The sequence below is a fragment of the Petromyzon marinus genome, chromosome 17 (assembly GCF_048934315.1).
Source record: "Petromyzon marinus isolate PM22_M1 ecotype Great Lakes invasive population chromosome 17, UKy_Petmar_22M1.pri1.0, whole genome shotgun sequence".
Lineage (NCBI taxonomy): Eukaryota > Metazoa > Chordata > Hyperoartia > Petromyzontiformes > Petromyzontidae > Petromyzon > Petromyzon marinus.
In genome coordinates, this window is record NC_133683.1 from 11,914,130 (window position 1) to 11,941,606 (window position 27,477).

General features: G+C 47.6%; 1 protein-coding gene across 8 annotated transcripts in view; it reads left to right on the forward strand.

Moving 5' to 3' along the window:
- The first annotated feature begins 246 nt into the window (after nucleotides 1–246).
- The window catches only part of LOC116943331 (BTB/POZ domain-containing protein KCTD3), a 32,876-nt gene continuing 5,645 nt past the window's right edge, over nucleotides 247–27,477 (forward strand). The window contains exons 1-17 of one of the 8 annotated variants that reach the window (XM_032956139.2): nucleotides 247–323; nucleotides 2,718–2,833; nucleotides 3,614–3,667; nucleotides 6,464–6,509; nucleotides 8,292–8,365; nucleotides 10,509–10,567; nucleotides 13,358–13,438; nucleotides 15,001–15,177; nucleotides 15,555–15,648; nucleotides 20,114–20,198; nucleotides 22,267–22,372; nucleotides 23,671–23,816; nucleotides 24,263–24,350; nucleotides 24,481–24,597; nucleotides 25,402–25,587; nucleotides 25,864–26,022; nucleotides 27,251–27,347. In XM_032956139.2, the coding sequence (XP_032812030.2) occupies nucleotides 2,775–2,833; nucleotides 3,614–3,667; nucleotides 6,464–6,509; nucleotides 8,292–8,365; nucleotides 10,509–10,567; nucleotides 13,358–13,438; nucleotides 15,001–15,177; nucleotides 15,555–15,648; nucleotides 20,114–20,198; nucleotides 22,267–22,372; nucleotides 23,671–23,816; nucleotides 24,263–24,350; nucleotides 24,481–24,597; nucleotides 25,402–25,587; nucleotides 25,864–26,022; nucleotides 27,251–27,347 (1,628 nt within the window). In that variant the 5' untranslated portion in view covers nucleotides 247–323; nucleotides 2,718–2,774. Of the gene's footprint in view, nucleotides 699–2,717; nucleotides 2,834–3,613; nucleotides 3,668–6,463; nucleotides 6,510–8,291; nucleotides 8,366–10,508; nucleotides 10,568–13,357; nucleotides 13,439–15,000; nucleotides 15,178–15,554; nucleotides 15,649–20,113; nucleotides 20,199–22,266; nucleotides 22,373–23,670; nucleotides 23,817–24,262; nucleotides 24,351–24,480; nucleotides 24,598–25,401; nucleotides 25,588–25,863; nucleotides 26,023–27,250; nucleotides 27,348–27,477 lie in introns of all 8 variants that reach the window. The other 7 variants (XM_032956137.2, XM_032956136.2, XM_032956138.2 and 4 more) reach the window with 7 other exon arrangements.

Genomic DNA, 27,477 nt, shown 5'->3' on the forward strand with positions numbered 1-27,477 from the left:
ATAAAGGGTAAAATAACATTCTTATTTTTATACTCTTTGGTTCTATTCGGTAAAGTAACGTAACAAACAACAAAAAATAAAAATAAAAAATTCACGACGTTTCGGCCATAACACAAGTGGCCTTTATCAGAATTCTTATTTCTGCATTATCCTCACATCTACGGACCCGTTATTGAAACAAAAAAGAAACGATTCTGGAATGCCGATTAGATTCTCTGCGATGGATCGATTCTCAGGTTCGTTGTGGATCAATCCACTAAATCGTTGGGATCGATTCCTTCCCCCCCTCCACCCCCCAAAGCCCCCCCGCACACGGACGCGATGTGAGTGAACGAGACGCGGCGGTGGTGGTGGCTACGGGAACGGTGGTGGTGGCGGCTGCCTCGCGTGTTACCCCACGGAGCCTCCCCCCTCCGCCGCCGGGATTCCCGAGGGGTTCGCCGCCCACAAGGGGACGGGGGCTCCCGTGGCTCGAGGGATCGGGGAGGCTGAGACGCGGCAGGCGATCGCAGAGGAGCCCAGGTTCTGTAGGCCTCAAGTCGGGCCCCCCGCTCTTGCCTGAACGGCCTTGCCCGAGGTCTCTTGCCGCACGCCCACCCGCTTCTGCCCACGTAACCCGTGTCACATCGTAAGCAGCACGGGGGATGTTGGCTGCAGCTCAGTCATATGTCAAAGATTAGACGAACGCTGCGGAAACAGTAAGACGCGCCCGCACAAATGCGTTGCTCCATCGGTCAATAACAGTCGCGCGCACATTCGATCACACGGGATCACACTGGATTATAAGACGCACCCCAACTTTTTGTTGTAATCCCACCTGGGGGCGGGCGGTGATGGAATGAGATTTCGTCTTATAATCCAGGGATCAGGGCCAAGCTCGTGGAGATGTCCAGATAGCACGGGGGGGGGGGGGTGGTCGGAGGGCCGAGCCGGCAACGTTAACGACGACCGGTTTGAGACCCGGTTAGCGTACGCGAGTGGCTTTAAACGGGAGGATCTCAAGCGTAGAAAGTCGATGGGCCTCACCACCGGTAACCGCTCTAAACAACAACAAAAAAAGCCATTGCATTTTAACTTCGGTTCATGATCGAATACGTATTGTTAGACCTCGCAATGGTTTGTGACGTTAAGACGGGTTAATATCGGTCCTGCACTCAATTTGGCTAAATTCGGGTCGGGGTGAAATGCCACTGTGTTTGGCTGCCGTGCAACATACCCGATGTGTGACAGCACGTGTTGGAAAGTGCGGTCTTTCGGAGCTGCGCGAATACAAGAGGTGCATTGATGGGATCTCCGCTGTGACTATTCACGTTCGATGTAGAAGGGCCATTGCCGGAAAGGTCGCCTATTATATATTGTGCCTTTCTAAGGCCAGTGTTTTTGACGTATGTACTTGTTTTGAAGTTTTTTTTTGTTAAGTTTGCTTGTGCACCACCGGCCAACAACACAGCATCACAAAATAATTTTAGCCCCGCAGCAGCCTATAACATCTGTTTTGTACATGGTGGCCACCTATCCAATCACTATGCAGGCCCAATCCTGCATAGCTTCTGGTTGATTTGTTCATTGCCTTGAATGACAATACAATACAAAACAGTCCTTACTGTAATAGATGTATATTACACAATGTTAGTAATTCATTTAATGACAATTACTGTATAATTTACAAACTTTGTTACGTACACATTTATCCCCTTGAAAGTAATGTGGTAATACCACTTCTGGCTCAAGGCTAACTGAAGATAAGCACCACTCCTGTTTGAGCAAATACTGTACAGACTTTTGAGTTTAACTTTTAAATGTTGAAAATAATGATTTGCCCTATACTGGACTGGTCTTTGCCATAGGAATGTGTATGTACCATCACTATCTCAGAGGTATAAGCAGGAGATGAGCATCTGAGAGTTATCCATCTGCCTCGTGTTGCATTACAACATCTGAATTTTACATGTAGGCTTTTACGACCAGTATTTTGGCCCGACAGCCAAAAAAAAGTGTCACATGAACAGATGTGCAACATGTATTCCTGCTTCAACACACCGATGTGCTGAAACACTACTGGTCATACAGGGATCACACGTATCAGCTTTTGGGAGTTAAAATAACCTCCTGTAATACTTTATGAAGAAACTCAACACATTAATTAATAACGCTGCCTTAAAATTAAAACATATGGAGGTATTGGCGGTACACTGGTGGAGCATAACACACCGGTCATAAAATAGTCTAAAATCTAAACTTGAGCTGACAATCGTCCTCCGACTGCTTCGATATCATGAAAACTGATTTTGACGCACCCCGCAAGATATTTTTACTGGGATTGCGAATTATTGGAAAATTGATATTTTTGCGAAAAATTTGCTGCTTTTTTATACCATGAACCGGTGTACTGCCATTGGGTTCATATAGAGCAGGGGAGGGGAACCTTTCTTCTGCCAAGGGCCATTTGGACATTAATAACATCATTCGCGGGCCATACAAAAGTATCATCTTAAAGATTAGCCTGTTATATTTGGTCAAACATTTAATTAACTCACCCCTAATGAGATGGCTGGAACTGCCAAATGATTTTGCGAGCCTTATACGGCCCGCGGGCCGGGCGTTCCCCACCCCTGATATAGAGTATAGTCGGTGTCTCAGGCAATATCCCTTTTTCATAGCACAGGGTAATAATTTTGATGATAAGTGATGCTGTAACAATCTCCCTTTGCCCACAGGATTGCGGTGCTTGCCTCGAGACTCGTTGAGCCACACTAAAGCAAGCGACTCCAGCCATGGCGGCTGCTGCTCCCGGGTCAGGGGACATCATTCAGCTCAACGTGGGGGGCACCAGGTGGGTGGTGGGCGCTGTGGTGGAGGGTACAATGTGCTGGCCAATTCGCACCTTCAGTGACCTTCGGAATTTGTGAGATAAAGGCGACCTTGTGGGCAGGGGCAGTGGTGTTTCACCGCATCAGAGGGGATGTGCATGAGCACGTAACAGCCCCTTTTTGTCAATCTACTGCTAGCCGAGGGCCTTCCCACACCGCACGTGTTGGAGCGGGAAAAATGATCATACTTCACCATGCTGATCAGTGCAATGTGGTGAATACACTCACTTAAGACGGATACTTCTGAAGATGTCTTAAGGTACAGTTGAATTATTTCTGGTATTTATAAGCATGGGCATCTTGCTGTGGTTTACAGATGGACAGTAAGGCACCCACACAATCACAAAATATATTCACAACGAGAACGACAAAACTTGAAAATTAACAGCATTCATGCAGCTCTTCCATATTCAGGCCCCCTCGACTCTGGCTACAGTCTTTATAGTGCACAGTGCATTATGGAATAAAATAATAAATGGTACGTCCTCGCTTAACGTGTGTTGACATAATGCATTTTCTCTGGAACAAGGTTCTTCCATTTGGAACACTTTTCACACAATGCGGAACACACAGCGTTATAATGCGGAACGCACACAGTTTTAACGTGGAACGCGCACCATTCTAATGCAGTTTCTGAGCGGTTAACTACTTGCAGTGGTCATAACACCCTGATAGACAATTATTTAGATGACAGGTGCATGTTGGAACAATTGTGTCGCTCACCATCTGTTCTTATTTTGCAGGTTCAGCACTTCCAGGCAGACGCTTACCTGGGTCCCTGACTCCTTCTTCTCCAGGTGCCCACTCCTGGATGAGGCCTTGTGGCTGCATGATTTCTATACGGTCACTGCATCGTGCACTTTCACATGCGCTTCTGCGGCCGTCTGGAACGCTCTTCCTTTCTATACGGTCACTGAATCGCGTACTTTCACATGCGCTTCTGCGGCCGTCTGGAACGCTCTTTCTATACGGTCACTGCATCGTGTACTTTCACATGGGCTTCTGCGGCCGTCTGGATTGCTCTTCCTTTCTATACGGTCACTGCATCGTGCACTTTCACATGTGCTTCTACGGCCGTCTGGAACGCTCTCTCTATACGGTCACTGCATCGTGTACTTTGACATGGGCTTCTGCGGCCGTCTGGAACGCTCTTCCTTTTTATACGGTCACTGCATCGCGTACTTTCACATGCGCTTCTGCGACCGTCTGGAATGCTCTTTCTATACCGTCACTGCATCGCATACTTTCACATGCGCTTCTGTGGCCGTCTGGAATGCTCTTCCTTTCTATGCGGTCACTGCATCGTGCACTTTCACATGCGCTTCTGCGGCCGTCTGGAACGCTCTTCCTTCTGATATTAGGAAGCCACTAGATTGAAAACTTATTTCCTGAGAACTGCTTTTTGTGTGTTTAGTTTGTTGTCCTTCCCCCGCACCTCTAATTAGCACGGTTCGCTACATAAAGTGTGAAGTTCACATTAAATACTTACATATGGATGTAACGATTCACCCCTCCCACAATGTAATGAATTCTCACGATTCTTTCTTACGATTGGATCACGTGTAATATATTTTGTATGTTAACCTATCGCAGAATTAATATGTGGAATCTACAGTGATGTGAATTCATAGCATCCATCGTAGTATGATAGTTTTTTTTTTATATAAAACGAGCGGGAAGTACCCGGCATTGCCCGGGCCAAAAAATATTTCAAAACTACTCTTAAAAATCTAACAGCAGTGCATACTGACTGTGGTTGTACCTGCTATGATTACAACAGTGCATACCGACTGTGGTGGTACCTGATATCACTACAGTAGTACATGCTGACTCTATAGCAGTATTCATCGACTCTATAGCACAAAGTACTCGCCTGACAGAGTGGCGTGGTGAGGCCTAGTCCCTCGCCTAGATTGTCCAGCCGGCCGAGGTGGCACCTTGGCAGGCTGGGGCTGGGCTGCTACGCCTGACCCCTCCCCCCCAAGCACGATCTCCCCGGCCGCTCTGCAATAATATCTACGGCCTATAGTGGTAGCATCTACCGACTGTATAGTAGTAATTGTACGCATCGGGGTGGGGGGGACATCACACAGTGAAGAATTTACCTCACTCCCACCGAAGGCGTGCGACTTGGCATGGGCCGTTCCCCCCACCAAAGGCGCGTGAGTTGGTATGGTCGTGCACGCGTCATAAATAAATAAAGAGAAAGCACACAAATCGCACGAAATCGCTAATTAAACTAATTAACAGTTGACGGATGTGAAAGAGGAATAGCGCTTGCTCACGGCAGGGCTTACGGCGTGCTACCTGGCTATTTTTATTTAACGTAAACCCCACAGTTGGAGAGCTAAATACTTGGCAAGCGCGCGAACACACAAACACAACAACAACCGCCATTCGCCACTAAGTGGTGGTGACGTCACCAGGACGCTTGTGCCAGGCCATGTGCACCTGAGGCTACAAACACACACAAACCCACAGACAAATGTAGACTTTGATATATATAGAAGATAAATGTAATATATGATTCTGTAACTGAACATTAACCAAAAGTATTGATTACATGGATTATTCAGTCCATAAATCATGACCATAACCAATTTAAATTCTGGGTCCATCCAATTTCATACCCTGGTTCGTTTATCTGGGACAGGAGAAATTACTGGGGGGGTCTATTAATCTGCATTATCTATTGACGTGCGATACTTGGCTCAAAATGCCAGCACTGGCAGTATGTACTGTGGTAGTACTGCTTTACCTGGTAGTATGTAGTGTAGTAGCACAGCTTTACCTGGTAGTATGTACTGTGGTAGTACTGCTTTACCTGGTAGTATGTAGTGTGGTAGTACAGCTTTACCTGGTAGTATGTAGTGTGGTAGTACAGCTTTACCTGGTAGTATGTAGTGTGGTAGTACAGCTTTACCTGGTAGTATGTAGTGTGGTAGTACTGCTTTACCTGGTAGTATGTAGTGTGGTAGTACAGCTTTACCTGGTAGTATGTAGTGTGGTAGTAATGCTTTCCCTGGTAGTATGTAGTATAGTAGTACTGCTTTATCTGGTAGTATGTAGTGTGGTAGTACTGCTTTACCTGGTAGTATGTACTGTAGTAGTACTGCTTTACCTGGTAGTATGTAGTGTGGTAGTACTGCTTTACCTGGTAGTATGTAGTGTGGTAGTACTGCTTTACCTGGTAGTATGTAGTGTGGTAGTACTGCTTTACCTTGTAGTATGTAGTGTGGTAGTACTGCTTTACCTGGTAGTATGTAGTGTGGTAGTACTGCTTTACCTGGTAGTATGTAGTGTGGTAGTACTGCTTTACCTTCCCCGTGTCAGAGCCGTTACTTCTGGCGTCACAGAGGCTTTCCCCTCGTTCCCGTTGTGCTGCTGCTACACTTAAGCAAGTCCTCTCATTCTCGTTGTGGTCATTCCGACTTGCGGTCTCTTTTCATGAGGATGATGTCTAAAGTAAAACCTCAAAGTCGTTGCAAAGTAGCACCGTGCTTGCTGTGTCACGATGATGGTGGCAGTGATATTGGTTGTGTTTGACTTTCTGTGTTCTCACCCCCCTCCCCCCTCACAAATTGCCCTTACAGCCTTCTAAGTGGAAGAATCTCAACGCTGAGGGATGAAACCGGAGCTGTAAGTGTTCACACCCCGTCGTCCTCCATCGTGAAATATTAACAAAAGTCCACGATCTGGTGGGGAGCCGTCCCTGCCCCCCATACACCTCTTCCTATCTCCCCCCCCCATCTCCTCTCCCCACTGTCCCCTCCCTCTCCCCTAATTTCGTCATCTTAGGCAACATTTTTTCCACTTATGCAAGTTGGTGTGCATTCGAGGTGACTTTTTAATCCTCTTCTGGAAGACAGGTTCACGCAATTACATGTTTTCATTATCTTATCACCTGAATGTGAAATTGTAGTTGTTGCTCTGCATCCTACATCAGCAGCCGTGCAAATGAAGAAGACTATCTTATTAAGAAGTAGTTTTTTCACAAACTGGTATTTTTTGCGCAATCCAGAAGTTATAAGCTGTCAATTGACGCCCAGTTTACCCGTCTGTCTCATATGTCGGTTATACCGAGCAAAGCGTGGGCCATTGCAGAATATATATAGATAGGTGTTCTTATCTCGGAAGCATTGCAAAGTCTCATTTACCACGACTTTTCGTGATACAATAGCCCTACTTCCTCAAAATCAACTTTAAAAGGTGCGGCTTCTTTCCTTCTAGCAGATCTGGCAACTGGTGCAGTTATAAGTAATATTAAAAAAAAAACTTTATTTTTAAACACGCTTTAATGAAATGTACCGTACGACTAATGGCAGAACTCCAGGAAGTGGCCCCGAGGCTTGCCATAACGTAAGGGACCGTGGTGATTTACAGCCAACGTCAGTTGAGTGTGGACAATTATACCCAAGCCGAAACATAACATATAAAAAAGATTGTTTAAAAATATGTATTTTAATTTTTAATAATAGAATATAGCATTGTCACCAGTACGACATACGTATACCAAGTTTGCAGTCGATAGCACATTGGGCGGTGGGTAAAAATTGAGTTACAAGATTTTTTGAGGATACGACAACGACAGAGTGAGTTAAATAAAAGCGTGTCAAAAGAGGACCAGTCTCTCGGAGTCTGTTCGGTTACTCCAACATCCGTGTGGGACTTGGACCAAGTTGGTGTTTGAGGGCTCTCTGCCACATGGTGGCTTCAGTAGAAGCAGTTGTATTCTCCAGGTTAAATATGGAACCCATTCATTGGTCCCTGCTTTCTCAGTGGAGCCTGTGTGCCAGAGACCCTGACCTCTACATTTCTCTTTGCCCCCCTGCCATATTTTTTGGGCAGGATAGGGTAGTGCATAGGATTACTCCTCGATCCTAGCTTCCTTCCAAAGGTTGCGTCAACATTCTGGAGGGAGCATAAGAGCTTCAACGTCCTGAGCATCTTCCCAGTGCCATTGCATTCTAATAGGTAGAGGGTGCTACATACCCTGTAACTCTCTTGTGCCCTTCGTTTGGTACTGGGGTGCTCTTGGCAGAGATCTGCAAGTTGTAACAGCCGTTTTTGTGTTCTTTTGAGAATGGGCGCAAGGAGCTCGCAGCCTTCATTGGGCACCTAGCTTCTCGGCTGAAAGGCTACAATGCGGGGGGAGTGTTATAAGCTCTCGGGGTATGGCCACACAGCACAAAGTAGCCAAGCAGGGCAGCAGCGGATTCATGCGTAACCGTGGTAGAGACACCTATATGCATGAATGAGATCATATAAGCTGGAGAAGAAATATTTTTTTTAAAATAAATGATCAAACTTATTCACAAAAATGGAACGGTCACATTGAAATTACAGTGCATGAAAAAAACAGGAAAATTATTGGCTGGAGAAGCTGACATCACTGCATGTGTTGCGTCTCCTCGTGCCCAGATCTTCATTGATCGAGACCCCATGGCTTTTGTGCCAATCCTCAACTTCCTGCGCACCAAGGAGCTGGACCTGAGGTGAGTTGAACGCTTTCAGTTGACATCGAGCGAGAGCATTTCACCCTTTTCCCGTTCCGAGATCTGCAAGCTGCAGGGTGAGTGTCCCGTTCACTGCTGAATTGCGGAACGCGCAAAGCGGGGTTTAGCGTTGTTTTTAAAGACATTGTACTCACCACAGAGAACTGTAGCGACACGACAGCACTCTATGATAGCTGGCGCCAAACTGTGCCACACGCCGTCCCGCATGGCTTTACCGTAGCCTCGATACCGATAAAGTAATTTTTATTTAGTGTTAATGCCTTTTCCTTTCCGATGACGTACATACATATGTGTACGCAGGGGCGGAGCCAGGATTTCAGGCCGGGGTGACATTCAACAAATTTTAATTTCAAGAATGATTTAGAGAGTCAGGCTGTTGAACTAGACGCCATCGGTTGGCGACACGCTCTGACAATGCAGTTGCACGGAGTCCGCCAGACCGAGTGTCGTACACTTCTACACAGAATGTCACCCCTGTCACCCCCCCTGGCTCCGCCCCTGTGTGTACATTATTGGAACTGAATCGTAAGATGTACACGTACGTCGTCAGAATGTGAAAGGGTTAAGATGACGGGACGGCTCGGGAGGCCCGTAATGGCCGTGTTCGAGCAACGAGCTGGCACACTTGAGAATCTGGGTTCCAATCCAGATTTCCGCCGGATATGATTAAACCGAGTTCTCAAGTGTAATGGGTTCACGTGACTCGTGCGACCACTAGGTTCAGGGGTCACCTTAGCCTGTTTTCGTCTGGGCTCGAGAAAAATTGTATCTTGGAATTTCTACCACTGAGGAGCACCGGTAGAGGTGGTTGGGTGTCAGACATCAGGTGAGCATCAGACATCACAATATTTATTTATACGGGAGGAATTCGACAAGCTATTAAGCTATTTTTTTTTATAGATGTACAGTAGGGGCAGGTCAGAACGTTAGAACAACACACAATACAAAAACACGATAGGAGTGCCAAGTATAGAAAATGTAAACATACCACTTAAAAAAATATATGCAAATACAAATACAAATTTTTGCAGGTAAAGCCCACTGAGCTGTTAGCTTATTTTTCATTAGCGACCTGGCCACTAATCATAGCTCAACAAAGTGGCTTATTGTGGAGATTTATAGAAGCAAAGTCATCTATACACATGTTTCCAAACGTGCGTTTAGATTACCTGAGGGCGTTGATGTGGCTGAGCATGGTAGCACATTCGTCGCTTGTTGCAGAAGAGCCCGACGGACATCCTGGTCAATCATCGTGAACCCAACGCCATCCTCTTTGTGGTGAAGCTTTTAGCCATCGAACAGAGTCAGTCACTCCATCGCGCACTTTCAGATGCACTTTTGCGGCCGTCTGGAATGCGCTTCCGATATTAGAAGCCACTGGAGCTGTGCACTTTTAAATAATCTATGTTGAAAGCTCATTTCTTTAGAACGGTCTTTTGTGTGGAGTTTGTTGTCCTTTTCCCCGCCGCACCGCCGATTAGCGCGGTTGGCTACGTACGATACGAAAGACGTTAAACATACATACGTACGTCATTTGAAACAAAGTGAGGCCCTGTGTTGCAGGGTCACGGTCCAAATTTGCCAAATTTAAATTGACTTACAAGCATGGGCAGTTCTTTCCTCTCCTACATCGGTTAGCCACTTGCCCTCATCCCTCCCTCCCCCCCCTTGTTTTGTTCGCCCCCAGCCCCTCACGTGTTTATTAAAACAACATAACAGGCAACCCTGTAACACTCCAACAATAGGCTCTGTAAATAACGATGCGTAGGACCTGTTACTTGGGGCCGTGTGTGTATTATTGTCGTAGTGTACCATGCTTCGGAAGCGGGAATAAAGTAAAACAAGAAACTCACTAATTACTTTCTTAAACCTGCCAGACGATACCCGTCTTTGAAGCGTAGCACCTTTGAAATTGCGCAAATTTACAAAATGCACTCATGATTATCATAAAAAGTATTTATATTGAGCATTGGCATGCTGCCATTGCTTTAAATCTGACCTCACACGACAGCTCTTTTCCAAAATAACCCTCGTTAATTACCGTGAGAGGGGGATCATTCGTACCCATTTGTCACACCAACCAACCGCTCTGCCCACGGATGCGTTGTTTGTCGTCCTGCAGGGGCGTTGGCATCAGCGTTTTGAGGCACGAGGCGGAATTTTACGGCATCACCCCACTGGGTAAGACCCCGTGTGTAACCCGTCATTGCATTCATTGTTTGCGTCTCGGTCTCTCGTGTCTCTGAATGTGTCTCTGTGTGGGGAGCGGTCGTGTAGTGATAATAGGTTTTTACCCTTTTATCTGGCAACAAAACTGACACCTTTTTACGAGGGATCATGTTTGCATTAACCACAATACTTGCAATCAAAATGCAAACAAAAAAACAGCACTGATAATGTATGAATGCGCCTTTTGGCGTTATCTGATCGGACACCATGTGAGACTGGGCTCTAACAAAAGCTGTCTCTGGTGTGAACCAATCAATTTCAAGGACAATGCCACATACATTATCAGAGTGCTGTTTTTTTTGTTTGCATTTTGACCGCAAGCATTTGTGGTTAATGCAAACATGATCCCTTGTGAAAAGGTGTCAGTTTTGTTGCCAGATAAAAGGGTAAAAAACCTATGATCATATTTTGCTGCTGGCAAAGGAGGTCTCATAATGATGATGGTCGTTTAGTGGTTAGCGCATCGCAATACGAACCTGCCAACTCCACTTCAATTCTCGATCACGACCAATAACAGTGCCGAATATTTGAACCTCTCTTAGATCGGCTGGGCCTTAAATGAGTACCTGGTGCGGTGGATAAACATCAGCACTGAGGAGACAAAGATAGCTGAGCATGTTTCTTACCACATCACCCCCTCGTGTGCACTGCTAGATTTCATCGGTGTACGCTTACAACAATTTCCACATCTGTCTATTAAAGGTTATACAGGGGATCTTTGTCTTATATCTCTGCACTTCCGTGTCTGTGTGTCTGTCTCTATGTCTCTGTTCGTTCAACTCTCAACCGTTGATTTACCCTGACCTTGGCTCGAGATTAGTAATTCTTCGCCCTATCCTGGCCTTGATGCTGGACATGTGATGGTTTACCACAGTTGCCCTCCCTCCACTATTTGACAAATTGTCACCATTTGTAGCCATTGTTTGACTGAATCATTTCTTTTGTCTATTGTTTGTGCCATCCCGGCGGCTCTGTCCATCTCTTTTTTTCCCCCCATTGTCTTGTTGTCTGTTTATTATTCTGTCTGTCCCTATTTGTCCTGCCTACCGTGGTTGTTCTGTCTGTGTCATCTACTGTCTCTTTGTCGTGTCTCATTGCCTCATTTGTTCAAACCATAAACCGAAAAATAAAAATTTTCAAAAATTTGTGTAAAATTAAAAGTACGTATTCTTATTTTGCAACACATGATAGTGACTGCGACAGTCATATACTCGTGATCAATTGGGTACACGCCTACTTAAGTAAAAAAAAAATTGTTTCCATGGATGATCCCGTTTATCCAGTTGCCCGGCTATTTCAGAAGAGAGATCCCGTGGTGTGTGAGCACGGCAACAACAAAACAAGGACAAAAAACATCAATATTCATACTCTTTGGTTTTATTCGGTAAAGTCACGTAGATAAAATAAAACAAAATAAAACAATTAAATCACGACGTTTCGGAGGCAACACAAGCTTCCGTCTTCAGGTGGAAAAGTCAACGCAGAATATCTGTGTCAGGAGCACAGTTCAGAGACGGCCTTGGGTTATATACAGGTTAAGGGAGGGGGGAGGAGTCAATAAGGGGGCGTGGGTGGGTGGGAGGGCTGGGCTAAGCAGCCTTTTGATAGAATGCTGCGGGTAACACCCACTTCTCAAAGCTCACATCAAAGGGCCCCCCGATGTGGGCTCACATCAAAGGGTCCCCCAGTGCAGGTGGTGAGAAAAATCTGAACAGGTTCTGGACCTCCCGTAGGTTGGCTCAGTCATAAATGAGTACCAAGTGGCGGTGTGTAATCCATAGCAATGGGGAGATTATGTATGCGTAGCGACATCGTTGGATGTCACGATGTGAGGTTGGCCTGGGAGAGACACGGCGCGCGATACTTTGGCGTCGCAGACAGCGCTGAAGGTGGATGCAGTCCCGGCGCAATCGGGGCTCGGGGAACGCTGCCTGACAGCTATGGATGACTGCACGCAGCACGGGATGTCTGCCCCTACAGAATAGAGTGTGGGGGGGGGGGTGCCAGCCTCGGAACAGGGTACCAAGGGGCCACGGCACTCGGGTTGACCCCTTGAGGACACGTGACCGGAGGTGTCCACCCAGGGACCCCCAAAAGGGGGGCTGGGGGGTACCCCCAAAAGGGGGGCTGGGGGGGACCACGTGTCAAGGTGGAGAGCCTCCTCGAGGATTCCAGAAGGGGAGCGTGGCCAGGGACGGGGCGAGCCCCGCCACAGGAATCTAAGCCGGGTCCCTGAGTGGGACCGGGGTTGGTTGTTACGGGATCCTGAAGAAGACGTCGTCCATGCTCCACGCTCTACAACACGGAGATTCGAACCCGAGCTAGGGTCGAGCCCGCTATCGCTACAGTGGTTAGCGTAGATAGCCTGGTGGTCCACCACCACAGCGTGTTATCCGGTGAAGGAGCAGTTACCCCTTTGTGTTAGCGCGTCGATGTTAAATAAACGTGTTGCCTCCAATAGAAGCCTGAGTCTCCGTTCGTACCCACTACATATGTATGTTGAACTTCTTTCACACTGTATGTAGCCAACCGTGCTAATTGGAGGTGCGTGGAAAGGACGACAAACTAAACGCAAAAAGCAATGGCAGCCGTGCGTGGGGCTGGCCACCACCCCCTCACCCCCCCCCTCCTCGTGCGACGTACCGACTTAATAGGCACTCGCTAACGGCGCTTGCCCCGGCAGTCCTGTATGGGCAACACGGCGGATGTTTGTGTGAGCTGCTGTGGTGTGATGCCGTACAGTGCGGAGGCTGCAGCTCTGCGAGGAGCTGGAGAGGTCATCCTGTGGGAACGTCCTCTTCCACGGCTACCTCCCCACGCCCGGTGAGCACGCAGGGTGCTCCACACGCTCACCCAGCACGCTCACCCAGCACGCTCACCCAGCACGCTCACCCAGCACGCTCACCCAGTACGCTGACCTGCCACACCCAGTACGCTCACCCAGCACGCTGACCTGCCACACCCAGCACGCTCACCCAGCACGCTCACCCAGCACGCTCACCCAGCACGCTGACCCAGCACGCTCACCCAGCACGCTGACCTGCCACACCCAGCACGCTCACCCAGCACGCTGACCTGCCACACCCAGCACGCTCACCCGACGCATTCACCTGACACGCTCACCCAGCACGTTCGCCCGACATGCTCACCTGACATGCCCCACACACCGGCTTGCGTTCCCAGCAGGTCTCCTGTATGGTTTTCCCTCTTCCAGTGTAATATATTGATCTTCTATCATGGATTATTTTCTTCTTGAATGCTCTTCCCTTTCAATTACGTGCACACGTACATAACTTTTGTCAATTCACTCCTGGATTAGGGTTTCCCCCACGCCGTGCGGGTCATGAGGATGGTTTGAGGCGAGCGAGGAAGATTATGGCCGATTTCTCCCACCCTGGACACTCTCTGTTTCAGCTACTCCCCTCTGGCAGAAGGCTTCGGTCCATCAGGACCAAAACCTCACGCCATAAAAACAGTTTCTTCCCATCTGCTGCTGGCCTGTTAAACAAGGCCAAGGGCTTACACTGTTTTTAACATTTTATCTACATAATGACACCTTGCCGATATTAACTATGTTAACCTATTTGTATTTTTTATTTTTAAATTATATCTTAAAGCTATTTTATATTCGATATTTATTCAATTTTATATACTTCAGCCCCTTGGTGTTAGACTTTTAACCCTTATTATAGTAAGACTTGTTTAAAACTTATTTAAGATTTTAGATTCCTATATGTTGAATGTATGCACCATCCTGCCAAAGTAAATTCCGTGTCGGTGTGAACTTTCATGGCGAATAAAACCCTTTCTGATTCTGATTGACCACACTTCACCGAGCCGGTCAGTGCGGGTGACTGTGGTTTCCGGCGCCTCTGATCATTCCCCCTTTCCAAGAGTGAGTGAAAACTGCACACGTTACAAGTTTACAATTAAATTCAAATTAAATAAAAATGACGGTCACACTCACAACGCTGACAGTATCACAGTGACAGCGGTAAGGATGCCGGTAACAGCAGTAACCTAGGGGGAGGGTGATGGTGATGATTGTGATAAACTAAAATTTTTATTTTTATTTTACCCACTGAGCTCTATCACTCTTTTAGAGAAGTGACCTGGTCACAAATGATAGCTCAACGGAGTGGCCTATCATGTGGAAATTTATAGCAGCCAAAAACTCTAAACTCACGTTAATTCCAAATGTGGAGGGAAAAACCGGGGGACCCGGAGAAAAATCCACTCGACTACAGGGAGAACACGCAAACTCCAAATATACAGCAGCAGCAGGCGTCAGGGTCGGGATCGAACCCACGACCTCCTGCGTACAAGGTGGCGGGAGTTAACATCTCGCCGCCGCGGTCATAATTTTCTTCCCCCGCCCTGCGCAGTCTTCCCCAGTCACTGCGCGAGCAGCCTGTCGCGGGAGACATCCATGCCTGCGCTGGGGATGCCGGCACCCACCAGGACCTGGGATCACTGCTCCACCCGGGCGCCCCCCGCAGGCGCGGTGGCCCAGCGGACGTCGCCCCCTGGCGCCGCGGGCATGGACGCGTGCGAGGCGGCCGGTGAGACGATGAGCCCGGAGCGGTCACGGCATGGCGATACCGTGATGCTGTCGTACGATATATAGATCCGTAATAATCATGTCGCCCGTTTTTCAAAAATATCTTTGCAGTTGTAATCTTAACTCGTAAGTTTTCGCAGCCAGTGCTACGATTCCTAATAGATTTGTATTTTATTTTGGGGGAGTGCTGCGTAATGACCTGGCCAGATTTACATCGCTGGTGGAGGTTCTCGGTCGTGGCAACGTGCAGCTGTAGCGCAGCGGGGGGGAACCGCTAGGTTTGAACTGAAGACTTGACTAACACCGGCGTGCATCGTGCGTGCGTCCCCCCCCGCCTCCACCCCACCCCCCCCCCCCCCCCGTGCATCGTGCAAATAGTGAGCTCGCTGCTGGATCCGCGCAGGGTCCTCATTGTGTGCGGCCACCACAACTGGATCGCGGTGGCGTACGCACATGCCGTTGTCTGCTACAGGTGGGTCCGCGGAACGCAATGTCAATGATTTTGTTTGAAAAAAAAACAACTGAAAATCGGTCTGAGAGCGACTCTGAAATGTCCGGTAGTGCCTTTCTCATCGCGCGGTGCATCGTCAAATGCGTTTTCAGGTCACGCTTGAAGTGGCGGGGCTGCGATATTTGTAATTGCGGTCTCCGGGCATACGCGTGGATGCACGCGTGCTTGCACAGTCAATGATTTGATTACAATTACTTGCGGCTACGCAGCGATCCCAGTGCCTGGGTTGCGAACCGATGTTCTAATTGCTTAATCAAATACAAATAGGTCGCGCTCTGTTATTATAAATATAGTAACGATTATGGTTATATTTATTTGGCCGAGGCTGACCTAGAAGGGCTGGGATTGATGACGCGAGTTGCTTGGAGAGGGCCCGGTATGAGACAACTCGCAAGAACTGCATCTAAACGGTGAATTATGAAATTGAGGAAGGCTAGAGACAAACAAACATTCCGATTGTGCTGTCGGCATCATGTTATGAGATGAACGCATTTTCTTTCGGAACTCTATAGCGAGCAGTGCATCACCCTGTTCGAGACAAGCCGAAGGTGACATCGCATAACTGCATCTGAGTCATTTCAATGGTCCTCTTTATCCACAATGGGGTAACACTGTGTGTATTCTCTGCTGATCTTTGGGGTGTTTGTTACATGTCAATCAAGCCAAAATGTTGATTTTTAGAGCTGGAATTTTGCCAAAATAAGTGAAGAAACAAATTTCATGTGGTCGTGTTTTTTTGTGCAGTCACGTGTATCATTGAGGTTGTTTGTCTCAGTTTAAGCCCAGGGTCTCGGCAGTGCCGATTCACTGCTGTGTTAATTTGTCGATAGAGGCCTAGGTAACGCGTGGGGTTGCCACGGTGGTGAGATGTTAGCTACCTCAGCTGGTATACAGGAGGTCGTGGGTTCGATCCCAACCCTGACGCCTGTATATTTTGAGTGTGTACGTGTCTCTTCCGTGGTCACGTGGATTTTTCTCCTGGTCCTCCGATTTTTGCCTCCACATTTAGAAACGTGCGTTTAGAGTAATTTGGCTGCTATACATTTCCACATGATAGGCCAATTCGTTGGACTATCATTTGTGATGGCGAAGTCACTGCTGAAAAAGAGCTATATAGCTCAGTGGGTCTTCCCTAATAAAATAAGAGTTTACAGTCTTTAATAGTCCATTGCTGTCCAACACGAGGCTGAAGCTTTGTTAATGAGAAAAAAAGAATTAAAAGTCGTTTGACTTTCAATCGCCCCTCCTTAGCCCCGTTTAATGGCGTCACTCGGGTGTGACTGCTGTGCCTTTTGGTACAGGGCGTAGGAGGTGGTACTGCGTTTTAAGGTCGTGACGTGTTGTACTGCTTGTCACGGCATGCGGGTTAGAGTGACAACTGCACATACTAAGCAATAATGTTACTAGGTGTAAAAAAAAACATTAATCAATAACACTGACTTAAGGAAAAATATACAATAGAGGTGACATTGCAGGGAATGGCCCTTGTCCATAGCACATGAATAACAATCGCATTGAAATATATTTTTCACTTTGTCACCATTTATGTGCTACAAAGAAGGGCCAATCACCTATTATATATTTTTTTTCCTTGTAAGCTGCTAAAGGCGGACACAGCAGGAAATATCAAACCCGCAGCAGCCGTGCTTTTCCCTTCCACCTGTAGCCGCGGGTTTTGTGCGCCGATGATGGCATCGTTAAATTGCGCCCAATTGTGTTTTTTTTTGCATTGTCAAACTTTCCAGACAAATTTGAAATTGCCCTCTTTAAAGGGAGTGTGTTGTATTTGAACGACCCTACCTATTATACGACGTAGTTGGTGATGCTGTTGCTGCTGTGTTTTGGCAGTGGTGCACAAATAACCAAAAAACTCGGCACATTCGTCAATGGCCTTAAAAGGAAGACACATACAGTCTGTTCTCCGAAAACGCGGGAGTTGCATTTCGATACTGCCGCCTCCTGGCCGCCTTGCAGCTCTCATATCCCGAATTATGCTGGGTTCTAAGTCCAGAAAGTTAATGGTTACTTACAGCCTTATACCAATAACTCCTCTTATCAATCATGAGTGGTTTATATTTTATATATATTATTAATCCTGTTTTTTTTGTTTTTGTTCCACCAATTTGGTACTGTACTTCCCTTCTCTTTATGCATCCCCCGCACTGCTCGACTTTGGAATTCCCTCCCATCTATTTTTTCCCTCCAAGCTCTCCGAATAAACTCGCTCAATTCGAGAAACGTGTCAACTCTGTATCTATTACATCTTTGACGGTGCTGTTTGTTGCTGGCCATTCGACATTTTGGGCCTTTGGGCCTGTACTCAGCAACAGCATTGAAGGCACAATTATCCCAGCATTTTAAGGGGTGATATGTTCCAAACATCAGATTATTGGCGTGTTTTTAACAAATCTTTACAATGTAACAGAGGCCGTCCATCCTGTATTGAGTAAGAGAAGCTTATGGAATTGGGTTATACTCAAGTCGTATCTTCTAGAGCTGTTCCCAAATGTAGTGGTATGCTACGATGGCTTAGAGATGGATGAGTTTCAGATGATATTTCTTCACGTGGCCGTGATAGAATATATTTTGTGATAACATTAAAGCGAAATGAAACTCTGTGAGTAGGCCGCTTGGATTCTTGAATCTACCTATGTGTTGCTTTTGAGTGTTTTCTCATTTGCGTGGATTTGTATGCACGTGGCTCAACATAAAGGTTCATGGTCCTCCTGAAAAAAGAGTCTTAAGGCTTAGTGAGGCTTTCCTGGACAAATAAGAATAATAAAGTTTTGGTTTTATTTAGCATCGTCGTTCAGTCAGATTGTATCTCACAGTCGCTGAGAAACCACAGATGAGCTAGAAGGCAGGCAGACGGTGAGCCGGCGCTACCAACAATTGTCCAAGCTCTGCAGTCCTCTATGTATAAAGTTGTTTTCAGTCACATACCTGTCAACCCATACGGTGTACCCATATTCTTATACAGGGAACTTGAGTTTTAAGGTCCATACAGCGTACAGCCGTTTCAATACGGACAAAATGTTTTTGTCTATTTGTTTGTGTTTCTCCCTTGTGATGGGACTTTGTTGGATGAACGTTGAGATTTATGAGGGCACGGGGGTGACCAATAAGGTCTGAATTGGTCTGTAATAAGGTAGGCACTAATAAGGGGTTGACAGGTATGCAGTCAATTCGTTTCTATGCACTAATTTATGTTTATTCGCAATAAAGCACATTTCTAATGCTTTCTAACGAAGGTCAAAGACATTATTGCATTCCCTCTATACGTCTGTCTGTAACATTGGGTCACATTCGTATAGGTTTTGTATAGGTGATCCAATATAAATACAGTTTTACTTCAGATTTGTGTAAATTCGGCCAAATTGATAAACAGGGTTGCCAAAAACTAGGCCATGAATATCCAGCGATAAACTGATAAGTCTTTTCAGCCAAGGTGATGACATAACTCGTAGTGCACGTTCCTCGGCTCCCAAATGGCGTCACTCGGTCCATGCAATGTCATCTTGCACGGCTTCAAATGTAATGTCGTTATCACCGATGAAATACTTCTGAGGGCATACAAAAGTGTTGGACATCGCTACAGAATCGATGCGTATGCATGGTTTTATCCCGTTGTATCAAGCTCAGCCTTACTGCTGTCAATTTTGACAGCCAAAAATATCTGTGCGATCAGGAAGTGACGTGGACATATTGACCTTAATAGACGCCCCGTCTGCTTCGTGGCGCGGCGGTACGGCGGACCTCTGATTAGCATGGTTGGCTACGTATGGTGCAAAAGGAGTTCAGCATAATACAGTACAGACAATGATCCCGTGACGCTGTTGGAAACGATTATTCCATTCGCTGTTTGCCGGTGTCGTGTTGCAGATTTGTCAAGTATTGGAAAATTGCTCTCAGATTACTCAAACGGGATTATGCACAGCATCCATTGAACCCTACTGAGTAATACCACAACTGCTTGTGAAACATAGCGCAATAAGAACAGCGAAAAATACAAAATGCATTCAATTATCACGTGAATTCTGATTATCCTCGCAGCGGCTTTTGGCTAGACAGCGAATAAAGACGGTTACCGCATCATGCGCTTTCAGATGCGCTTTTCTCTGGCCGTCCGAAACGCTCTTCCTTCCGATATCAGGACGCCACCGGAGCTATGCAATTGTAAATCGAGATTGAAAGCTAATTTTGTGTTTTTCGTGTTTGGTTTTGTTGTCCTTCCCCGCACCTCTGATTCGCATGGTTGGCTACGTACGGTGCGGAAGAAGTTCAACACGTGTGTGCATTATTATTCTTCTTTGGTTCTTTCGGTAAAGTCACGTAGAATGAGAATAAAATAATAAATTGATAAAATAAAATAACACAATAATATTCCCGTCATTATCGCTGGGGGGTACCGCGTTGTTTTGCGCAGAGTGAAGGAGTCATCGGGCTGGCAACAGGTGTTCAGCAGCCCCTATCTGGAGTGGACGGTGGAGCGCGTCGCCCTCAATGCCAAGGTGAGCGCGCGTTACACTCCACTTGCATCCAGTGAGGCCTCTGACGGACAAACGAAGCGCTTGCTCGCTCAGCTCTCCGCCTTCGCACAGGATGCACGTCGGGAACAGCAAGCAGCAAGCACGGCTTGTGCAGAGCACGACATTTAGTTTTGATTTGATTTCAATTTCAAGGGCAGTGCATATCATTATCAGAGTTGTCTCTTTTTAGTTTGCATTTTGACTGCTTGTGTTGCGGTTATTGCAAACATGATCCCTTGTATAAAGGTGTCAGTTTTGGTGCCAGATAAAAGGGTGAAAACCTATTACTATATCTTGCTACTTGCAAAGGAGGTCTCAATGTAAATGCTTATCCCGAGCTCTCAATACTCTGAGAGTGCACTGTTTTTTGAGTTGTATGCCTTTTGGCATCATCTGGTCCAACACCAGTGGAGACTAGGCTCTAAGAAAAGCCGCCTCTGGTGTGGACCAATCAATTTCAAGGACAGTGCATATCATTATCAGAGTTGTCTCTTTTGTATGAATTTTGACTGCTTGTATTGTGGTTATTGCAAACATCATCCCTTGTATAAAGGTGTCAGTTTTGGTGCCAGATAAAAGGGTAAACACCTATTACTATATCTTGCTACTGGCAAAGGAGGTCTCATAATGTAAAATATGTGGAGTTGGTTGAGACTGGTGAAGAACTACGGCACAATTGGCTGTAGGATGCACCTCAAAGTCCATATCCTTGATGCTCCGTTTGATAAGAACATGGGAGCGTACTCGGAGGAGCAAGGCGATTGCTTCCACCAGGATATACTGGACTTTGAATGCCGCTACCAAGGACAGTATAACGAAAACATGATGGGAGACTACATTTGGGGGCTGATTCATGAAAGTGATTTACAGTATTATCGTAAATCTCGAAAAACTACTCACTTCTAAATCTTTTGTAGAAAATGTTGTATTACTTTATAAATACATGTTAATTTTTATTCATATATTTTTTTCTGACTTTATGCGAACGAAAAGACACAAATTCGCCCGTTTTCTCATTGAAAATAGGTACATTTCTAAATATCACTGTCCTGGTTACAAAAGCAAAGTTTGTGGGGAATAATAGCCATTTTCTATACTTTTTAGGTATAAGCAATTACGAAATAACACTTACTACCCAGGAACAAAAATTGTATTGCATAGCGTAATCTAATGATGCATTCCATGACAATGGCTGGGCTGGTTGAGTTTATTTTTTTTTTCAGTGTAATCACTAAAACACAATAATCCTATCACTGAACGAGTTGTCAATTTGTATTGGTGTGGTATGAGAATCAAATCATTTTACTTTGCAGCCCTTTGCCAGCCCACTCTTGGGTGAGCGCTTCCCAATGCCGTGCGGGTTGATGAAGGCAGGAAGCATAGTCGCGGAGCATGAAGTACAGTACAACGATTGATTTTGCAGCATTGCCCTCTGTTGCCCACACCGGGGGTAATTCCTTGTCAGAACTAAGCTGGCAATAAGCCTGAGAGTAGGTGTGAATCTGCACAGCCACCCACCAATGATGTAACTGGGTTTCCAAGTGTACCGAGTTGATGATCTCATGCACCAAACAAAAAAGATCCCAGAATTGAATGCGGTGTTAGACGTAAGTAAATAGCCGGATGCATTACAGATGTGATTTTCATTTAGTGTCGGTGATTGTTCACGTAAAATCAGTTCCTCGACTGAACAATTCACCCACCGAATTGTGCACATGATAGTGAATTCTTCATATTTCATTCAGGTGGTGCGTAATTTGATACGTTAAGGTTACATTTAGATGAATGGAGAAAACAAAATTGTACCAATGAGATGTAGCAAACGGGAGACGATACAATAATGGTGAGACCAAAAGCGATTGTTTCCGTTAAGCGAGTCGCAACCCGAAATCGTGACGGTGGCTTGCTCGATCGTTGTGGTGGTCGTGGGGGAGGAGGTGAGGGCGGAGGGCGCGGGGGGTGAGACGCGACGTGCCGAGTAGGTGGTCCGGCCTGAGCGCGTGCCGCGGTGCCAGCCCGGTGAGATGCCCCCCGCGCCCCGTGCCCACAGGTGGTGGGAGCCCCGCTCGGCGACAAGGACAAGATGGTGGCCGTGGCCGGAGGGCACAAGATCGTGCTGTGGAGCATCCAGGACGGCAGCAGCGGCAACGAGATCGGTGCGCGAGGGCCCGATCGTGGCGTCGACCCTCCCCGCCCCCGCTCCTCCCCTCCCCGCCCCCTTCTGCCTCCCCCCCCCCCACCACCACCGACCTTCCCTGACCTTCCCTGACCTTCCCAGATCAATCTTCTTTCCGAAATTAGGAAGCCACTGGAGCTATGCACTTTTAAATAATCTAGATTGAAAACGTATTTCTCTACAACTGCTTTTTTTGTTTAGTTTATTGGCCTTCACCCGCAACCTCTGATTAGAACAATTGGCTACGTACAGTGTCAAAGAAGTTCAACACACATAAATACATACCTTCCCTGACCATCCTATATCGTAACTTAGCGTGTAGATTTTCGCGCCCCATTTTATTTCTGGTTGATTTGGTGAGGATAAAACTCCAGGAAGTTGTACAGTTTTGACTGCACCGAATTCTTAATCTGACTTCCTAGATGTTGGCTTAATTATACTTGACGTAGTCTCGAGCAAAACGTCGTGTTTAATTGCCAAATTTGATTGTGAGAATTGGCATGTTAATTGCTCGTACACGTCACAATTTTATTAATTTGGCTATGTTGGGTGGGTATTCACGACAGATTTGGCCAGATCATTGTGCCCTCACCAAAAAAAAATCTATGATGAATCATTCACCTTGCCTGATCTTTATTAATGTTGCGTGATCAAATAGAGGACATGGCCATTTTCTGACAGCATTTTATTTTCTTGACCTTCAACTTTCAATGACAATCACCAAGACCTTTACTGATTTTTCCCGACCATGCCCCACTTTGCCGTGACATTACCTGACCTTCTCTGACTATACAACTTCAAATGACCTTTACTATATCTTCTCAAACTGCGTGATCATGCCTGACCTTCCCCTGACCTTCCACGACCATTCTCAGCCACCTCTGACCTTACATCAGGGGTGGGGAACCTTACGGCCTGTGGGCCACATCCAGCCCACGGTGTCCTTACACTCGGCCCTGCAGCTACGCGAGGCCTACCACTTCGAAAACAACCTGCAATTTTTTATAATTGCAAAGTATCCTAGCTTCACTAATTGGGTACTAAAGGGGAATATTTTTGGCTTGTGTTTATAATTTTGGCAAGCTCAGTTACCTGTAAAGGTGGACCCTGATTATTTTTCACCTTGTTATTTGATAACGCTGTGGTGCGTGTTAATGCGGGGCCCACCAAAGGTATTCGAAAGCCGGTAAGGAAAAGCTTCCCCACTTCTGCTTTTACATGAACTCCTCTCAGTTTATCCCTGACCTTGTTCTCCCCCCCCGGCTGCCCCGTGCCCAGTGGAGCATGGTGTTTGTGTTGCTGTTGCAGGAGTGTTCAGCCTCGGCGTGTCCGTGGACGCTCTCTTCTTCATCGGCAATCAGCTGGTGGCCACCAGCCACACGGGGAAGGTGGGCGTGTGGAACGCCGTCACGCAGCACTGGCAGGTGAAGGGGCGGCCTCGGGGCTCACACCTCACACACGGCCAGGGTTCTTCACCGATATTTTTCCGGCGGGCCACATGACGAATTCTGGCGCTTGCTACATGACATGGTACGTCATGCCTGCGGATGTTGTGATATCACGTGGCGCCAATGACATCCCGTGAATGTGTGCACGCATGGCTGCTTACTTTTGTGGCCCTTGTTCGAGAATTCACGCATATTCTTTATTTTCTTCCTTGTTTCATCAGTTGATGTCGGACTCGTGTAACATTACTTTGCAGCGTCGACCGTCCCTGTTCTGCTAATCTGTATTGTCCCCGAGTTCATCTGTTCTTTAACCACCATTATTTTGCTGTTATTTCACGCCCTGTTCGGCCGTTCCTAATAACCTCCCTGGTTGGGGGGCCGATCCTCATTGCCCCCCCCTGCTCATCGTTGCTGCTCTGTAGGTGCAGGACGTGGTTCCCGTGACGAGCCACGACACGGCCGGCTCCTTCCTCCTGCTCGGCTGCAACAATGGCTCCATCTACTATATCGGTCAGAGCCCTGGCAGCCGCGTGGGGGCTGCACTGGAGCCCTGTTAGCACTCCCCGCAGCGACTCTGTTCAGTTGGCGGGTCTGCGTATTCCAAAACCGTCCTTAGCGATCATTCTCGTTTTGCCTGCAGACATGCAGAAGTTCCCGCTGCGCATGAAGGACAACGACCTTCTGGTAACGGAGCTCTACCACGACCCGTCCAACGACGCCATCACCGCGCTCAGCGTCTACCTCACCCCGAAAACGAGTGAGACACCCCCACGGGCAGCCTGGGACAACCTGGGAGCACGGACCTCCTCCGAGAAGAGAACGGGACATACAGAGCACGTGGAAAGAATAGACCACATCGGAGCGGGGGAGGGGGTGCATGGATCAGATGGGAGACATGGGCATGGAACAAACGGAAATGGGACACGTGGAGCACATGGGATACTCAGGCCATGGGATACAAAACAGGGCCGCCAATGTCTGCAAATTTAAGGATCGTTTTGAAAAGAGGTTGTGATGGGTTGAGTGTGTGTAGAAAGGGGGTGGGCATGTACCAAGATGGGCATTAGAGTGGCATCCCAGGGGTTTTCCACCAAGGAGAGAAAATTCAAAGCCAGATTATGGAATAATTTAAACAACATCTTTAAGGACCAGTTTTTATTTTGTAGGATCTAGCAGAAGGCTCTTCGGTAGACTGAGCGGCTCACATTCGGAAGGTTGCAAGTTCAAATCCTGGTTGGGGGTTGACTCAGCCCTTCATTCCTCAGGGGTTTATCAAATGATGAGTATCACTTTCTAGGGAAGTAAAAAGTCGCTGTCCTGAGGATGGAATTTTCACCAATGGCTCAGGGCTGTAAATAGGAGATTCGCATTCCCTCAATGCTCATTGAGCAGGAATTCACTTTGAATTTGAGTAGAAGCAAGGAAGCGTTGGCAGGGTGTTTTAGCTTTTTTTTACATTGGCCACGATGATGACCATGTCATCTTTTTACGTAGTAACGTGCTTTTACCCGAATTTGATCACCCTTCCCAACCACTCTGCACCATCCCACCGCCCCTGCTGACCCCCATACCGTAGGCGTGAGCGGGAACTGGATCGAGATCTCGTACGGGACGAGCTCGGGCGCCGTGCGCGTCATCGTCCAGCACCCGGAGACCGTGGGCTCGGGCCCACAGCTCTTTCAGACGTTCACGGTGCACCGCAGCCCCATCATCAAGACCATGCTCTCCGAGAAGCACCTCGTGTCGGGTACACCGCCGCACTTCTCGGCCCATGCTGACCACTCAACCACGACCCTCATGATCCCTCACCCATGATCCTCACGATCTCTCACCCATGATCGTGATCATCTCTAACCTATGACCCTCATGGTCTCTTACAACAACCCTGACGAGCCTAATGATCTCTAACCTATGACCCTCACAATCTCTTACCAATGACCCTCATGATCACGCTCCCAGGACTTCCTCAATCTTTAACCCATAACCCTCACCATCTGTCACCGATGACCCTTCCCCCCCGCAGTCTGCGCCGACAACAACCACGTTCGCACGTGGACGGTGACGCGGTTCCGAGGTATGATCTCCACGCAGCCCGGATCCACGCCGCTCGCGTCCTTCAAGATCCTCGCGCTCGAGGAGGGAGGGAGCAGTAGCCTCTGCTACGGCGCCGGCAACGACATCGGTGAGATGGCCCGACCCACCGCATTCACAACAACAAAGACGGAGACCCCGTGTAGCCTATAACAGAATTATGGGCTAGTGCTGTTCGGGAGCACCTATGAAGGCTGGCATGGCACATGAGGGGATTGTGTGGGCAGCACCCCACCCAGCCGCCTTTGTCTCCCAAAGGCTGATGTTTACACACTGCACCAGATACTCGCACGTGTCAGAAATGTTTCTATAGTTTTTTCGGAATTAGTTCACGAAAACTCTGCAGCCTCTGTGTATAGTATGTGTGCAACAATGAAAAACAAACAAATTGGTTTCTTAAATCATGACCCTAAACATCAAGGTGTTACCCATGGAGGTAGTAAATTGTTAAGCCCCTACATGCCTGATGGACTGGTTGGGTAGAGGCTGTTGGCGAGCATCTGTTCAGGCCGGCACGGTGCACAAGAAAGTAGTGTGCTCAGCACACTACCTTCAAGTAACTAATTTAAGGCTGAGTCGACCTAGCAGAGACCCAGGACTAGTTCAGATATTTGTCACCGAGTTTGGCTTTGAGCAGGAATCGAATTTGGATAGCTGGGTTCAAAGCGCAGTACCGTTCCCCACACAGACACTCAAACACACGCACACACGTCGTCACAACGCGGTCCGTGTGATTCACAAGGATGTATCGAGAGACTGGAATCCTCGTGAACATAGAGCAGGGTGGCCAGATGAGGCCCAGCGAGGCCAAATCGTCAATTGAAGCAATTGGCGGGACCCCGGGGTCCCATCACTGCCCCGGGGTGGGAAAAACCGCGTAGCGACACGAGTCTTGCCTTACCGACAACAAAACTAGTGTCAATCGATTGGCCTCGTCGAGAGCTACACGGGGCACTAAGTTTCGTAAAAAGTTGAAAAATTACATAAACACGTTAAATTCACTGCCTGGGGGGCGGGCTCGCCTTGGCAAAGAAGCTGAGGATCGACGGCTAACCGGAGGGGGTCGTCGCCGCACGCGACTGCGGCGGACGCCCCCCGGGGCTTGCGTTTGGCCGGTGGGGTGGCGCCCATCGTGTCGATCGCCGCCTGCTGCTGCTGGCGCTTGTTGGCACGGCGAGTCTGGGCGGGCGGCGCGTTGCTGTCGGGGTCACGAGTGGGCGGACTGAAAAATAATAATTATTGACCTGATTTTTGCGGGACCCCGGGGGTCCCGCCAAATGATTCAATTGTTGACCTCTTCACCGTGCCGCGGCGCGCAGGCCCCTACGGCGAGCGTGACGACCAGCAGGTGTTCATCCAGAAGGTGGTGCCCGTCACGGACCAGCTGCTCGTGCGCCTCTCCTCCACGGGGCGGCGGTGAGACTCGTAGACCAGCCTCTGCACAGCATTGGCTTAACCAGAAGAATTTCAAGCTAATGTCGTGCAATAAAATAAAAAAACCCACCTCAGCAATCCCCAGTGGTGCTGTCTCGGTGCCCTAGCATCC